Source organism: Taudactylus pleione, unplaced genomic scaffold (genome assembly GCF_031769625.1).
Source record: "Taudactylus pleione unplaced genomic scaffold, aTauple2 ptg000199l, whole genome shotgun sequence".
In the NCBI taxonomy this organism is placed as follows: Eukaryota; Metazoa; Chordata; class Amphibia; order Anura; family Myobatrachidae; genus Taudactylus; species Taudactylus pleione.
This window is the reverse complement of record NW_028284601.1, coordinates 2,667,533-2,684,208: the sequence shown is the minus strand read 5'-3', so window position 1 is coordinate 2,684,208 and position 16,676 is coordinate 2,667,533. Positions and strand designations below refer to the sequence as shown.

The following is a 16,676-nucleotide window of genomic DNA, read 5'->3' as shown; positions in this document are numbered from 1 at the left end:
AAATAGACCTTTTATTATATATTGTAACACTTTCGTGATAGTGCACCAATGACAGACTTATTTCCTTTTTTGTTTTGAATTGTCCTTACACCAGTCTGTGGTAGCACCCCCTTACAGTAGTGGCAATATCTGACCTTACACCATAGAAAATAGAGGTTACATTATATTCAACTAGAATTGATTAATGGTACAACAGACATGTCTTAATGGTCCCTGGGTCTAGCGAGACATAGAGCTCCCTTTTGTTAAAGCGTGTGTTACTGTGCTCTGTTTACTGTCTCTGTTTTCCTTGTATGTAATCACATGTCTATGCCGCGAGGATCCCGATAAACGGGATGCCGTCTGCCGAATCCCGAGACAACACCAATGGTGAAATCCCGACATGACTCGGGATCCCGACAGACTGCATCCCGAACGTAGGGGCACAGCGGACAGGTGAATATCAGCCGCGGTTCACACGCGGGTGGGGGAGGGGTTTGGGTTTAGATGCCCCAGGGGGAGTTAGCGTTAGGCTCCAGGCAGGGGGGGTTAGGTTCAGGCACCACCGGGGAGTGGTTAGGCACTAAGGGAGAAGGGTTAGGTTAGTCACTTACCGGGAGGGTTAGAGTGTGGGGTAGGGAGGGCTAGTATTGGGGCCCAGCAAAGTAGGGTTAGGTGGCAAGTAGGACAGGGGAACATAACTTACCGTTCCCCTGTCTGGATTTGAACCATCACTGACAGCAGCATCCCATCCATCGGTATTTCATACCGATTCCTTCTAAAGAAAACCCCACAAATACATCATTAGTATAAAATCACTGTAATTTGTTCTAAACTAACTATGTTCGTTATGTGTGTCCAGTGCCTTGCAAAAGCATTCACCCCCTTGGCTTTTTACCTTTTTTGTTAAATTACAACCTGTAATTTTTTTTTAATCTGAATTTTATGTGATGAATCTGCACAAAATAGTCTAATTTGGTGAAGTGAAATCAGAAAAATATATATATAAAAAAGAATCTTTATAACTATAATTTTGAAAATTGGCATGTACATATGTAATCACCCCCTTTGCTAGGAAGCCCCTCAAAAGTTCTGGTGCAACCAATTACCTTCAGAAATCACATAATTAGTGAAATGAAGTCCACCTGTGTGATATCTAAGTGTCACATGATCTGTCAGTATAAACACATCTTTTCTGTAAGGCCCCAGAGGCTGCAACACCACTAAGCAAGAGGCATCACACCATGAAGACCAAGGACCTCTCCAAACAAGTCAGGGACAAAGCTGTTGAGAAGTACAATTCTCGGTTGGGTTATAACAAAATATATATCCAAATCTTTGATGATCCCCACGGAGCACCATCAAATCCATCATCATCAAATGGAAAGAACATGGTACCACAACAAACCTGCCAAGAGAGGGCCGCCCACCAAAACTCACAGACCGGGCAAGGAGGCCATTAATCAGAGAGGCAGCCCAGAGACCAAAGGTAACCCTGAAGGAGCTGCAGAGTTCCACAGCAGAGACTGGTGTATCTGTGCATGTGACCACAATAAGCCGTACACTCCATAGAGCTGGGCTTTATGGAAGAGTGGCCAGAAAAAAGCCATTACTTAGTGATAAAAATGGGAAGACGCGATTTGAGTTTGCCAAAAGGTATGTGGGCGACTCCCCAACTGTGTTGAGGAAGGTGCTTTGGTCAGATGAGTAAAATTTTACTTTTCGGCCACCAAGGAAAACGCTATGTCTGGTGCAAACCCAACACATCCCATCACCCTAAGAACACCATCCCCACAGTGAAACATGGTGGTGGCAGCATCATGCTGTGGGGATGTTTATCAGCAGCAGGGACTGGGAAACTGATTCGAGTCGAGGGAAAGATGGATCTTGCTAAATACAGGGATATTCTTGAGCAAAACCTGTTTCAATCTTCCTGTGTTTTGAGACTGGGACGGAGGTTCACCTTCCAGCACGGCAATGACCTGAAGCATACTGCTAAAGCAGGGGAAGCATTTAATTGTGTTGGAATGGCTTAGTCAAAGCCCAGATCTCAATCCAATTGAGAATCTGTGGTCAGACTTGAAGATTGTTGTTCACAAGCGGAAACCATCCAACATGAAGGAGCTGGAGCAGTTTTGCCTTGAGGAATGGGCAAAAATCCCAGGGGCAAGATGTGGCAAGCTCATAGAGACTTATCCAAAGCGACTTGCAGCTGTAATTGCCGCAAAAGGTGGCTCGACAATGTACAGCCTTTAGGGGGGTGAATAGTTATGCACACTGAAGTTTTCTGTTATGTTGTCCTAAATGTTGTTTGATTCACAATATAAAAAAAAACACAACTTCACAGTTGTAGGCATGTTCTGCGAATGAAATGATGCACACCTTCAAACAATCCATTTTAATTCCAGGTTGTGAGGCAACAAAGCATGAGAAATGCAAAGGGGGGGGGGGGTGAATACTTTTGCAAGACACTGTATATACTCTCTCAGGGGCTGTTGCCCATCCAACCATGGCTATCGCATGGGTAGCTAATGCTATTGTGTGCTGGGCGGATGCATTTGTAGACCTTTTCCCCTCAAAAACTTCTGGGGATCAGATGCCTTTTACTGCTCGCATTCAAAATGCAGTTTCATATGTTGGAGTAACAACATTTGATACCAGTCTCCTAACCTTCAGGGTTTCGGCTGCGACCGTGTCCGCCGCCATACCCTATGGCTGCGCTCATGGAAGGCAGAGGTGAACTCCAAGATAGGCCTTAAAATGGATACCCTATATTGGGGAGATCTTGTTTGGTCCTGACCTTGACAAGATTGTAGCAATGTTGGCAGTATCACTAACGGCAAAATTTCCGCCTTCAGCTACTCCCACGACAAGGCCTCGGACTAAATCTGTTAAGGTTTTTTGTCCTCAGGGACAGCCTAAAGGCCAATCTTTTTCTAGGCAGTCGGCCTCCACGAGGGCTTCCATACCCGGTACTGAGCAGACCCGGACATCCAGACACCCTGCTTCTAAACCTAAGGATAAACCTTCAGCCTGACGGGACAGGTCTTTATCTGGGGGATCCCAGAGTGAGATACCTACTTTTTCAGTTCGCCCAGTGCTGGTGTTAAGTCATCACGGATGCTTGGGTAAGAGTTGAAGTCTCTCACTGGTACGACCTCTCATTGCTCAGACGGCCTCCCCATATGTTATGCTCCTCAGGCCCTTCTTCAGACCCGAACAAGGCCATACAAATCCAGAGTCCTTGCAGTAAGCAGGGGTAATTATGCCAGCCCCACTATCGCAGTGAGGGACTGGTTTTTCTACATTCTTTCTGGTGCAGAGGCCGAATGGTCCTCATTGGCCTATCCTCTATCTCAAATCCCTGAACCAGTTTCTGAAGGTGCCTAGGCTCAGGAGGGAACCACTACGCTCCATCATCTGAGCTATGGAACCTGAGGACTTCTCATCAGCGTTAGCTCAGGTTTGCTGTGCCACAGCTACACTTCCAATTTTCGGGCTCTGCCATTTGGACTGTCCACAGCCCCACCGGGGTTTATCAGATTTATGGCTTTTATGACAGCCCACCTGTTCAGGGTATCCGACTGCTCCAGTATCTGGACGGCCTCCTGCTCTTAGCAGATCACCAAGGTACTTTAAAGCCATTTCCTGTTATCCATTACTTTCCTTCACAAGCACAAATGGTTAATCAACTGGGAAAAAAGTCCTCCCTGAATCCCTCACAGGGTATGATTCATCTGGGAGCCTTCTGGATTCTCAGAATCAGAGAATCTCTCTGGCGTCAGACAAGATCTCCACTCTTCAACTACGAGTGCGCGGATGTCTCCAGTCGACAAGTGTCATTACACTCTGTAATGCGGGTTCTGGAATCCAGGATGTCTACCTTCGAAAGGGTGGAATATGCTCAGTTCCATTCCAGGCCTTTGCAAAAAGTGATCCTCTCCAGATGGAATGAGTTTCTCCATCGGATCACTGTTCAGATAATGATGCTTTCTCCGGAGGTGTGTCTGTCTCTATCTGGGTGGCTATGGCCATCTCATCTAGGATAATCCTTACAATGGATGCCAGTCTCTGGGGCGCAGTGACCGGTCCACCCCTCTTTCGGGGCAGTTGGCAGGGCGGAATCGAAAGACGTCCAATCAACTTATTGAAATTTCAAGCTGTCTTGGGCCCTCGCTCTGGCCTAACACCTTCTTCACGGTAAACCTGTAAAGGTTCAGTCCGACAATGTCACAACAGTGACTTACTTCTAGGAGACACTCGTAGTTGGGCAGCAATGACAGGAATGTCACACATTCTGACATAGTCCAAGGGTCTCTTCCCGGCCATCTCTGCAGTGTTCATTCCGGGAGTTTTCCATTGGGAAGCGGACTTCCTCAGCCGTCACGACGTGCATCCCAGAGTCTGGTCTTTTCTCCAAGAGAGGTTTTAACTCCTAGTGAGCAGAGGGGGCCTCCCAGTGGTGGTCCTCATGGCCTCCTGACTCTAACACTGGCAGTGTGTGATAGAGTCCAGAACTAGAGGTACTGAAGCAACCTTCAGTGATGCGTTGTCAGTGAAGTGAACCTTCCACTTTGTGTACCTGTTTCCTCCGGTCTCCCTTCTTCCTTGAGGTCTTCAGAAGTTCAATCGAGACGGAGGTACTTAGATTTTCGGAATCTCTCCATCGACTCCCCGTTCCTGCTGCCTCGATATCAGGACCTGTTGTTTCAGGGTCCTTGCCTTTCCCTGGACCTGGATCATTTGTCTTTGACTGCATCCCTACTGTGGTCCTAAGGATTCTCTGGCTCTGTCATCATCAGGATATTTAGAGCGCGTAGGCCAGATTTTACTGGGATCTACCACAGAATGTGGCATACTTAATTCTTATGGTATCTTACCTGTAGCTACGATCCTCGGGTGTTTAGGTTTTCCAGAAGTTCTGGCATTCCTTCCAGCTGGCTTGGGTCTAGCCCTCCGACCTGGCCTTCCTGAAAGTGCAGGTCTCTGCACTTGTCAGTATGGTTCAGATGTGGAATTGCTCCACTCTCGGGTATCGAGACTCTCCTTCAGGGTGTTTTCTGAATTCTATCTCCCTTTATTCCCTCTAGGGGCTCCTTGGGATTTGGCAGTGGTTCTTCGTCCCCTCCTGGGGCCTCCATTTGAACCACTAGTTTTGATAGCCCTTACGTGGTTTATGGCTTAGACTCTTTGTTATGGCGTTTGCATCTGCCAGGAGAGTGTCGGAATTGGGAGCGTTCTCATGTTTCTCCCTCTTCTGGATATTTCACCAAGACAGGGTTGTGAGTCGCACTTGCCCTGTGTTTCTTCCTAAAGTGGTTTTTAAGTTCCATATTATTCAGGAACTCATTGTAACGACCTATCTGTCTCCAGTCCTCTTGGGCTGGGGTGGCCTAATTGACTGTGACTGACTGTGGTCCGGCCTCTCCGGATTTATGTGGTCCGTTCAAGTTCCTTTAGGAAATCAGACTGCTTATTTGTGGTCTATGGATTGCACAGGAAAGGATGGCTGGCCGATAAACCGACATTGGCTAGATGGCTTCATATGTCTATCTCAGGGGCCTACACATAGGAAGGCCTTTCTGGTTCTGTTGATGCTCATTCTACTTGGGCTGTGGGCGGCTCGCTGTGGCGCTTCAGCTATTCTGCCTCGCAAGGTGGCCACGTGGTCTTCTGTCCTCACCTTTCTAAGGTTCTCTGCATTGGATTCCTTTGCCTCTCAGGATGCTTCCTTTGGGCGACTGATTCTCCTCTCATCACAGGAGCATCCCCACCCTTTATAAGGACTACTTCGGGACATCCCCAAGGTCAACCCTGTGGACGCCCTATTTACCCTGAAGAAGAAAATGAGAGATATGGTAAGAACTTACCCTTGTTATCGCTTTCTTTTGAAGTCCACAGGGCACCCACCCTGACTCACCTGGCTTCATATGGGCTGTGTTACTGGTCACCGGTTTCCCGTCTCCTTCTCTGTGAGTATAGTTCTTGAGTGTCCCAGTCGTCTTTCTCTTTCTTTCCTCCTCCGGCATTTGGCTACTTACAAACTGAGGTGCCTGTGGCTTGGGAGCGGGGTTATAGGGAGAGTGGATCCTGGCAGCTGAAAGCTTTAACTGCGTGGTGCCCGTATTTGGTTCCCAACCTATACCCCAAGGTCAACCCTGTGGACCCTATGGACTTCGAAGAAAGAGAGATAACAAGGGTAAGTTCTTACCATATCTATTATTATTATTATTATCATTATTATTATTTTTTTTATCAGTTATTATAATATAACATAGTTATCATTATTTGAACTGCAAATTCTGGAGCCATTATGTTTACACTTTCCAGCTGTCACTGTTCCCGAACCGCCTTTATATGTCTTCTGTAGTAACTACCACTGCCTGGGGCCATCAGTATTATTTCCAGTAAATGGGAATGGGAAGCCCCTAAAGAAAAGTCCTGTCTAAGTTGTAACCTACTAAAATATGAGGATAAGATAACCCAACGTCCTTACTGACAACTTAACGGTAACTATATAGCTCTCACGAGTCTCCCCAAGTATTTATACTGTAAGTATTTGTGTCATTACTTTGCCGTCTTGTGCTGCTGCACATAGTAGCTGTCATATACTGTAGTTACTGTAGTTCTGGGCTGTAAATGCGAGTTCACCTTTGTGTATTGGGAAGAGGTTTATGGCCCTGCTACAGAGATGTGAAGCTGTAGAACTGAGCTGATGACCTCACACGGGGGCTGATGCAGTCTTCAGATCCTAATGGCACATTCCTGTGCTGATATGTGATCCGTTTTCTGTGTCCGCTGCACAGCTTGTAGGAAGGGGAGTGGCGTGTGTGCATGCATGTCATAGAGAGATTACTCACAGGCTTTGTAAGCAGGTCAGACATGATTATCCAGCAGCACAAACCTGTAAAGTTATTGATGATATGAATATTTTGCATTGCTTTAGACATTGTAATAGAGTTATCAGCTGAGTTTGCAGAGGTCCCCAACTAGTCTATCAACATCTCATCCGTCTTATTTAGATGTATAATCTAACCTATAACCTTGCAGAATTCATAGGGCTTGTTGTGTGTTCCTGTGCCTACCACAGACTGAGAAAGCATGACCTCTTTTCCACCAAAATCCGGGGACCAAGACCCCTTTCAAACTGCATAGCCGACTTCAGCACGGTTCACACAGCACCCGTGTGCTGTGGAACTCCTCTCCTGACATCTCCAAGTGCTGGGAAATCCGGATCTCCCCATGCTGTAATGCGGACCTGGGTTGTCCAACCCGGGTTACCCGTTTACACAGCCCCTTCAACTGTGTACTCCCAGTGACCAAACCTAGTCGCCACCTGTGTTAGGTTCCTGGGTCACTGTGGCCCTGGGTTTTTTTATTTTTAAACCCTTTTACACTGAGCCGTGACCCGGGTAGATCCAGCAATAACCCCAGGGTATCAGTGGACCTATGCGACCCCACAAAGTACGTATTTTATTTAGTCTGGGATAATTTTCTATGAATCCACTTTGGAGTTTAGTACATAGGGGTCAGATCCGTAGTCCCCATTGATAATAATGGGGACTGCAATTTGTAGCGCTAATTAACACTTTGCAGGAGATTTTTGTGGGATCGCCTGCATTGTGCCATTAGTACTTAGGAACAATACATAAAATTATGCAGAAATTGCAGTTTCTGCATAATTTGATGTAAAACACGGCTTAATGCATAGGTTCGCTTGTCATCTTCTGATGTAATGTGATTTCTGCCAGCCCTGCTGGAAGAATGCAGGTTTTGCTGATATCACTTTTGTAATGTGGAAAACACCACTCTGCTAGTAAGAGGAGAGGGGTTGGCATTTTGCCCTTTTTTCATCCATCTAAATGGATCCATCTAAATTCATTTCTGATGTAGTCAGGAAGCCGACTGTCTAAATACCGACCGCCGGCTTCCCAACTGTCTAATCCCGGCAAGGTACTAATGACACGCATTGAAATCCCGGGTTAGAGGCTCCCGGGGGGGAATTAGTGTTAGGCACCCCCCCTGGGAGGTTAGGGTTAGGCTAGGAAGGGTGGGTTAGGGTTAGGCACCCCCGGGGAGAGGTTGGGGGTTAGGCACCCCCCACGGGAGAATTAGGGCTAGTCTGCGGGGAAGGGGGGGTTAGAGTTAGGCACCCCTAAGGGACGGTTAGGGGGAAAAATAGGGTTAGTTATACTTACCTTATTAGTGATCGGGATCTTAACCTCTGCCGGGCCTCTGCAGTCTGGATTTGAACCGCTGGCGGTAATACTTACTACACCCGTTCAGTCCAGATGCCCTGTTGTGTGGTGTAATATCTCTGTGTGTATTTATTTACAATGGGGAGGAGGAAACATTCATTTATTCTGTATTTCTTCTACAGATCTCTCCCTTACTAAAGGGATTTATTGACCGGCTTCTAGTGAGAGACCCCAGCCAGCGAGCCACTGCTAATGAGCTGCTGAAGCATCCTTTCTTGACCAAGGCTGGGCCCCCATCATGCATCGTTCCACTGATGAGGCAGAATCGCATGAGATGAAGAGCAGATCTAGGGAAATTTACTATCCCCTCACACAGACCACCAAAGACTGACAAACCTGGGGGGGCGGGAAGACTTGCTTTGGCAAATCCGCCTCCTGTTCAGTATTGTACCAGGTACCCTGGATAAAAAAGACAAAAACTACTGACTGACATCATCTCCCAGAACCTTCTCAAGGTCTTCATCTCTCTGCACTCTTCTGCTCCCGGAGAGAACGTGTCTGCAGCGTCTCTGTCCAAGGTGACCCCTACAGCACCTCGCCAACGTTTTGAGTGCTCAGGTAATTTATTTGTAACCATGCACAATACAGGAACTTGAGAATTGGAGAGAAATCCAGAAATATTTGTGGACCCGTCAATCCTGATGTGTTCCACTTGGACAAAGGTTATTTTTTTGGAAATCCTTGGGCAGACGCAAGACGTGCTCCTATTCATTACCTGGGACTTAACACTGGAAAACAGACAATATGTATACTGTGGTCGGGGACAACTGGAATCCTTAGCACCGAAGGTGACTTTGGCTCCTGGAAATGTGATTCTCGTTTCTTGTGTTCTTACAGGGAGCTGTTACCAACTGAGTTAGTCAGAGACCCCATCATTGTGTGTTATCAACCCGAGGTATGCCCGCTTATTCCTACATCTGTTATTGCTCTCGGGACAGAGGGAGTTTGGGGTCTCAGTAAAGTGACTGTCCCTAGTATTTCAGAACATTTCATGATAGTTTGCACTGTACAGCGCAGTTTATTTTAATCTATCCAGAGTACCTAAAAGATGACCCGATTATGACACTAAAACAAATCTGTATAAGCAATAAGTGTAGCTTCAGAAGGAACGGTTATGTGGTAGGTCCTAATCAGATTTGCCTTTCCTGGATTCAGTATTGCACCACGATCTGCCGGCGTATAGACCGAATTTACTCTTCCATGACTGGCGGTAACTTATCTCATCACATTGCGCTCAGCGCACATCTTTCTAGGTAATGGAACCACTGTAGGCTGCACAGTTACATTCCATATTCTTGCATACGATAACCACACCATCGTAGGCGTTTCTGAAGTTTCCGGGACCTTGACAAGTTAAAAATCAATTGCAATATTAGATGCCAAGACCCCTTGATGCACTTAGGAGTACATGTACTCCTATTTCCCACTACAAATATATAGTAGCCTATTGCGAGATGGCTGTATAAAGCTATTATATGAAGATACATGCCCTATACAGTTCTAGATGATATAACTACCAAAAAATGACCTCTTGCCACATACTTTTCTATGCTATTTCCCATGTCACTCATGTTACCACTTCCAGGTGCTCCCATCTGCAACATCCTATATGGGTTGGTTATTGAGCAGCTGGTAACATACAGTAGATACGGGCTTATCTGAAGCTGGGTACACACCTGGGTGACCAGGCGTTGCGATGTAACGATATATCGCATCTCCGTGACACATTGTTACAATGGTAGTTCCGATCGGTTGCAGACAATATATCTTACTCTGTATACCCAGCTTTAGACTGGAGGAGAGTGGAGATCTCTCTTCTTGGGATTCCGACAAGTCAGGAGCTCCTATAGAGGTAGCAATGAGGTTCAAGGAGAATGTAACCTTTTCTATTCAAGCGTAATAGATTTATTTTAGAAATGACTATTTTTCTGCCAGTCCATGTGCAATGTATATCAGCGTCTTCGTTTGCGATTTTATTAGGCCAAGCATTCATTCTAGGGGAGGAAGTTTCCATTCCAATCAATAGTGCCTTACTGCCTTTTATTTGTTAATTGTCATCTCATAGTTCATTCAAATGACAATCACGACGGACCATTCGCTCAACATAATCCACAACGTGAGCAATATTTGTAGTGCCGGGAGATTGACGACCTTCCCCTCTGTCCCAGTCCCCCCCCCCCCCCCCCCCCCAAATCCTTACACGAGTGACTACTGGATATAGTTTTATATATAAATATATATTTATAAAGTGTATGTTTTGAAACACTGCGGTATTCCTGCGTTTTTGATCTGGAGACAGAAATATGCTGTGACATTGAGGGACTTGATAAGGATCTCTGCTTTTTCATTTGATTTGTACAAATAAATTCAACTGTATTTTGCATCTCTTTGGTTTTAGCAGAGCTGAAATTAGATTACCTACTAGTTTTACAAATACAATTTTGGACAAAAAAAAAAAATTGTCTGCCTCTTTTTTATGACATAATAAAATAACTGAAAAGAAATGATTTAATACTTGAGTAGAGACTCCAGCGCATTTGTGTGGCCAAATCAGAAATATCTGAACGTTGGACCTGGATAAAGCTGGCCACACATCTAAAGATTATCTGTCCAACCAGCCAACTAGTAGATTGGTTGGAGTGAAAATCTGGTAAGGATTACAATCAGCAACTTGCTCCCAGACGCTGAAAAATGGACCAAAACTGTTGTATAAACAAATAGTTTAAATCAAACATTTAACAAACTTGTCTGACGACCATTTTCATCTGTTTTCTGGCATTTAGGAGTAAGTTTCTGATCATCATTTACTCCCATTCCTTACCAGATTTTCATTCCAACCAATCAACAAGTTGGCTGGTTGGATGTAAGTTGTTCTAGTGTGTGGCCAGCTTTAGGGAGTAGCAGTGGTGTGACCAAACAATGGTTTTACATTAGTCAGACCAGATTTATCAAATGTGCCAGCTGTCGATTGGGACCTGCAATCATTATGCACCCATAAATGCTGTAATTAGGTCTAAGATAACTGGCGATACTGCAGCTTACGCCTTAAAGCCGCTGCAATTTTGTTCAGGTATTGACCTAAATATTTATATTCCTTTTTATTGTACTTTTTGGGGTTAATGCAGCGTTGAATGTGAGTTGTCTGTACTGATCCGGCACTGCTTGCACTTGCACCAACCCTATCTTTTGGTGTAAGAGATCCATTAGTAAATAGCCATATTTCCGTGTATCGCCAAGCACAGTCTTGTTTTTTGTTTTCTAACCCTAATCTTCACCCTAACGTGGAAAAAAGCTGCGGCCGCTGCATTGTAGCACTTCATATATAGATTCAGACTAAGGTGCGCACGTGTACAAGTGTCACACATCAAATCAATCGGACATGTCTAATGGTGCGTCCTAGTTGCATCGCATTCTGACGCATTTTCAGCAAAAAAAGATTCCTGTTTGCAAAATTGCATGGGAACTGGCGCGTCGAGAGGGGCTATTTGGTGTGACTGCAGCAATGATGTATGGGGACACCTCTGTAATTTCGTAGAAACTAGTGACATCACAAACATTGCAGCTTAGTAATGTACTAGAAACCAGTGACCTCATTGCTGTATGTGCCTCAGTGGTCACCGGTTCCTAGTGTATTGATGGGCTGCATTTTCATGAGTGTTTGCGTTGCTGCGTGTGTGGCTTTCCTTTCTACAAAAGCCTCCCCCACATGGACAGAAATAAGGCATTACCAGGTTACACAGCAACATATGACGCACACATACTTAAAAGGGCAAAGCCGGGACCACTGGAGGGTTGGCTGCCATTGCTGTACTGACTGCCGCTTCTTGACCCAGTACCTGCCAGACCACATGCAGTTGTGGAAGCTCTGCCTCCAATCTCCCTCTTAGCTGCTAGTAGATAACATAGAACATAGCCCTCTGGAAGTACTGGCCCAGGTTAGTGACAGTGAGCCAGTATGGTTTCTAGTATTCTATACGAAATTGCTTCAGATGAGCTTCACAAATCCAGGGAAAGGTTTCTTGCATTATAGAGGGATGCAGTCAGTAAGCCGACGGTCAAAATGCCGACCGCCGGCTTCCCGACTGTCTAATCCCGGCAGGGGTCTAATGACAGGTATCGAAATCCTGACGCCTGTCATTTTACCTACGTCGGGAGCCTGACGCCCGGCATACCGATCGAAGGTAAGCTGGGCACGGATAGCTACGGGGGAGGAGGGATAGGTTAGGGGCTTCCGGGGGGGAATTCGAGTTAGGCACTCCCCCGGGAGGGTTAGGCTAGGGTAAGTGGGGTTAGGTTTAGGCACCGCCCCAGGAAACCTAGGTTTAGGGACCCCCCCGGGAGACTTAGGTTTTAGGCTGCGGGGATGGGGGTTAGGTTTAGGCACTTGCAGGGGGGTGTTAGGGTTAGGCACCCCTAAGGGAGGGTTGGGGGGGGGGGTAGGTTAGTAATAGTTTAAATACTTACCTGTCGGGATCTTCACTGCCGGTTCCGGCATCGGGATTTGAATTTCATATCGGTCCCATTAGAGTCATGTGTGCACTGGCAGGGGAAATACATGCAGTCTATCCGTGCTAACTGCCCACAGTACCAAACGTCTCTCTATGTGATGTCCTGTAAACACTTCCTGCCGTCCTCCTCTTGTTGTTCTCTAGGACTGGGGATTAAACAGTCACATGGGCAGGACTGCGATCTGTGTCACTCTCCTGGCTAAGTAGAGGAAGTGAGCCAGTCTTGTAAATCTATCCTGTGGAATGTGAGTGCTAATTGGTCTGCAATGTTAATTATAACATGCACTGTAACAGTAATTGCATAAGCATTTGAGCATTGTATTTGGTATGCCAGTGCTAAGCGATGGACGCTTGTGGCCAAACCTGCCATATCTCTGCTAAGTCTAAGTGGCTCAAAGACAGTGGTCAGCATCTAATACATATAAGGAGAAACCTAGTCGATCATTATGGGTGGTACTATGGGACAATGAACACCACACAGCCATGTGTTTATAGCAAATGAGTCATATAATATATCTGAGGTCTGATTTTGGAGACCGTGCCTGGGTAGAAGTACTGGTAAAAATAAGGGACGATGGAGCTATGGTAAGCGGCAGGGCTGGAACCCTTTCTCTGCACTCCGATGTGCCTTTATACACGTCATGTGTCTGATGTGGTAAACCTACTCCCATGTGAGACGAGCTCTTTAACTTGTAAAAACTTATAACTGTAGGGAATCACCCCAGATGGTTTAGCTGCTCTCATGGTCACCTATTTGGTCTGAAAGTCTCACTGTCCGCTTAATCATCCTCATCCGTCCTTGCCCCAGTGCAGATTTAGTTGTGATTTTCCTATCCCTCAAACACATTTACATACGTTGGGGGACAATCATCCTACATGTACAGTATGTTTCTGGACTGTGGGAGGAAGCTCTCCCCAAGCACAAGAACATACAAAGGCTGCTCAGTCCTTGGCCTGTATACAAGCCATCAATTCTGAATCGTGAATCTCCTGGAAAATCTGTAATGATGGTTGAACAATAAAAATAATGAAGAAGAAAAATCCCTGACCATACGTTAATGTATATGTGCCTACTCTTGTTGGAATGGCTGAGAGACTCCTGAGTTTTAGGGAGTCTTCCCAGGCAAGTAGGCCGGTCTCTCACATCCTTCGCCCGGTATGCTGACGCCTGTCATTAGACATACGCCGGGAGATCGACGCCCGGCATCCCGATGAAAGGGACGCCGAGCGCGGATGGACGCAGGAGGGGAGGGGTAGGTTTAGGGTTCTCTCTCGGGGGGGGGACTTAGGGTTAGGCACCCCCCCGTGAGGTTAGGTTTAGGACAGGGGAAGGTGGGGTTAGGGGCATGCACCCCTGGGGGGAGGTTAGGGCTAGGCCCCCCCGGGGACTTAGGCGGCAGGGAAGGGGGGGTTAGGTTTAGGCACTTAGAGGGGAAATTAGGGTTAGGTACTGGGGGGGGAGGTTAGGGTTAGGCACTCCTAAGGGAGGGTTAGGGGGTAGAAATAGGTTAGTATATACTTACCTGAGGACGATCGGGATTTCCACTGCTGCCGGGATGCTGGTGTCGGGATTCCAACCATACCGATTCCCTTCACCCTTCCCTTGTGCAGTGGGTGGATCAGGGCATTATGACTTAATTTGTAGCAAATCACGTCCCTCCCCCCTGCCCCCCCTCTGTTGATTTGTGGTGCCGCTTTTAGCAGAGTCTGATTATTAAGGCAGCAATCACACTTAGAAGGTTTTTTTTTCTCTTAAATAGCAAGTTAAGTACTGCATGAATGTGTTTTCATAGCATTCCTTCAACTCCTTTTCAAAATCTCTTTGATGGTAAAAACAAGTATTGTTGCCAGACAGTCTTCTATACAGGGGGAGCAAGGAGGATGTTGTAGTGAAGCTGGGTACACACTAAAACGATGTGACTGTTCCAATTTAATAAATCCCAGGACACACGATATTGAGCATGCACACTATATTGTATCTGGGGATTGTATTCAGTGAATATTTTCTCCTGTACACACTATGGAATTATTCGTGTAGAACATTGGCAAACCAAGGAAAGATTGTACCAATATATTGTGTGGTCATGCAGGCGTGCATACTACCTACACGACTGCGCACCACATGGTTCATTGTGTAGTCGGGCGTACTCCCTACACGACTGCGCACCACATGGATCATTGTGTAGTCGTTCATACTCCCTACACGACTGCGCACCACATGGATCATTGTGTAGTCGGGCGTACTCCCTACACGACTGCGCACCACATGGATCATTGTGTAGTCGGGCGTACTCCCTACACGACTGCGCACCACATGGATCATTGTGTAGTCGGGTGTACTCCCTACATGACTGCGCACCACATGGATCATTGTGTGGTCGGGCGTACTCCCTACACGACTGCGCACCACATGGATCATTGTGTAGTCGGGTGTACTCCCTACATGACTGCGCACCACATGGATCATTGTGTGGTCGGGCGTACTCCCTACATGACTGCGCACCACATGGTTCATTGTGTAGTCGGGTGTACTCCTACACGACTGCGCACCACATGGTTCATTGTGTAGTCGGGTGTACTCCCTACATGACTGTGCGCGACATGGTTCATTGTGTAGTCGGGTGTACTCCCTACATGACTGTGCGCGACATGGTTCATTACAACGTCCCATCTGCTGCGCAGCACTTCAGATAGGACGATGCGATGAACGACGTGTGTAAATGATGGATTGGATGTACACACTATACGTTGGTTGTGCAGATTAGATAGTACCAAGATTGCACGATATATCGTATACTTTGTACCCAACTTGAAAAAGAGCTCTGAGGTGTGTTCCAAAGCATCTCTGCTCACTACATCATGAGAGATGTGATGGTCACATCACACTGGAAAATCTGCCGAGCTATCGATCAATAATAGCAGCCTGAAGAAACAAACGAAGGAAAAGAACGTTGTTAGACGGAGCTATCTGCTGGTAGTCTTTTATAAGGTGTACCTCTTGCTGATACTGGAAGGCTGCTGCAACAATACATAATGATTTAAAAGCAATGAGGTAAGCACTTTTATTGTTAGAGATTAACCTAGTAAAACTATTATACTACCTATAATACTTAATGTAATATAATACAAAAACTAAAATCATTGATGACTATTGGTAGTACTATCTAGCAGATTCTGATGGCATGTTGGTCCCCTACAGCGGTTTAAACCCCTCACATTGCAGCCATCTGTTTGCAGTACTTGATGTTTCCATTTGGGCTACTGCAGGGACAATATTCCAATATATTTAGTTTTTAAAGGGTTAAACAAATACTGATTAGTCAAACATGCTTATTGAAACCTCAGCAAGAAAGCTGCTGAGTGATGACTATAATCAGGATCAGCCTGTTTATCTGTAGGTGTGTATCAAACAAATAAGATCAGATGGATATTTTCTGGATGATGCTTTGTTGTGCTGAGAATGGGTCAGGTAATGGACAGTGGGCCTGATTCAGAGCCGGACGCCATTTGCGCTCACTCGTTCAGAAAAAGGGGCCGGCTATTTAAATTGAGCGCTCGCTCTTTGCAGTCTGTTGACGCCTCTATGTCTGAGCGAGCGAACGAAACATGCGCTCGCTATTTTGTAAAGACGCCCCCTGGCCGCTCGCATCATACGTCATCTCCGCTATTTATTTGATTAATCGAGTACATCAACAGGCGTCTGAACTGCTCGCAGTGCTTGTGGTTGGATTTTCCTACGGCTATCACTGCGAACAGTTCAGGCTAAGAAACAACCAAGTGACGTGGCCGATGACGCTGCTTTGTTAATTATGCACACCCTTAAAACGCCCGTTTTGACCGTTTGGCACGCCTGCGTTCGGATCTCTACTCCCCGTTTTCAAGCACCTTCCCGTTACCACCCACAAACGCCTCATCCTGTCACTCAAATTAG

The 16,676-nt window shown here is 46.2% G+C and overlaps 1 protein-coding gene across 2 annotated transcripts in view; it reads left to right on the top strand.

The window, feature by feature from the left end:
- PAK4 (p21 (RAC1) activated kinase 4) overlaps positions 1 to 10,707 on the top strand; it is a 54,078-nt gene extending 43,371 nt beyond the window's left edge. Inside the window, exon 9 of one of the 2 annotated variants that reach the window (XM_088477024.1) lies at positions 8,360 to 10,707. In XM_088477024.1, the coding sequence (XP_088333150.1) occupies positions 8,360 to 8,515 (156 nt within the window). In that variant the 3' untranslated portion in view covers positions 8,516 to 10,707. The remainder of the gene's footprint in view (positions 1 to 8,359) is intronic. The other variant, XM_088477025.1, reaches the window with a different exon arrangement.
- The last annotated feature ends 5,969 nt before the right edge of the window (positions 10,708 to 16,676 follow it).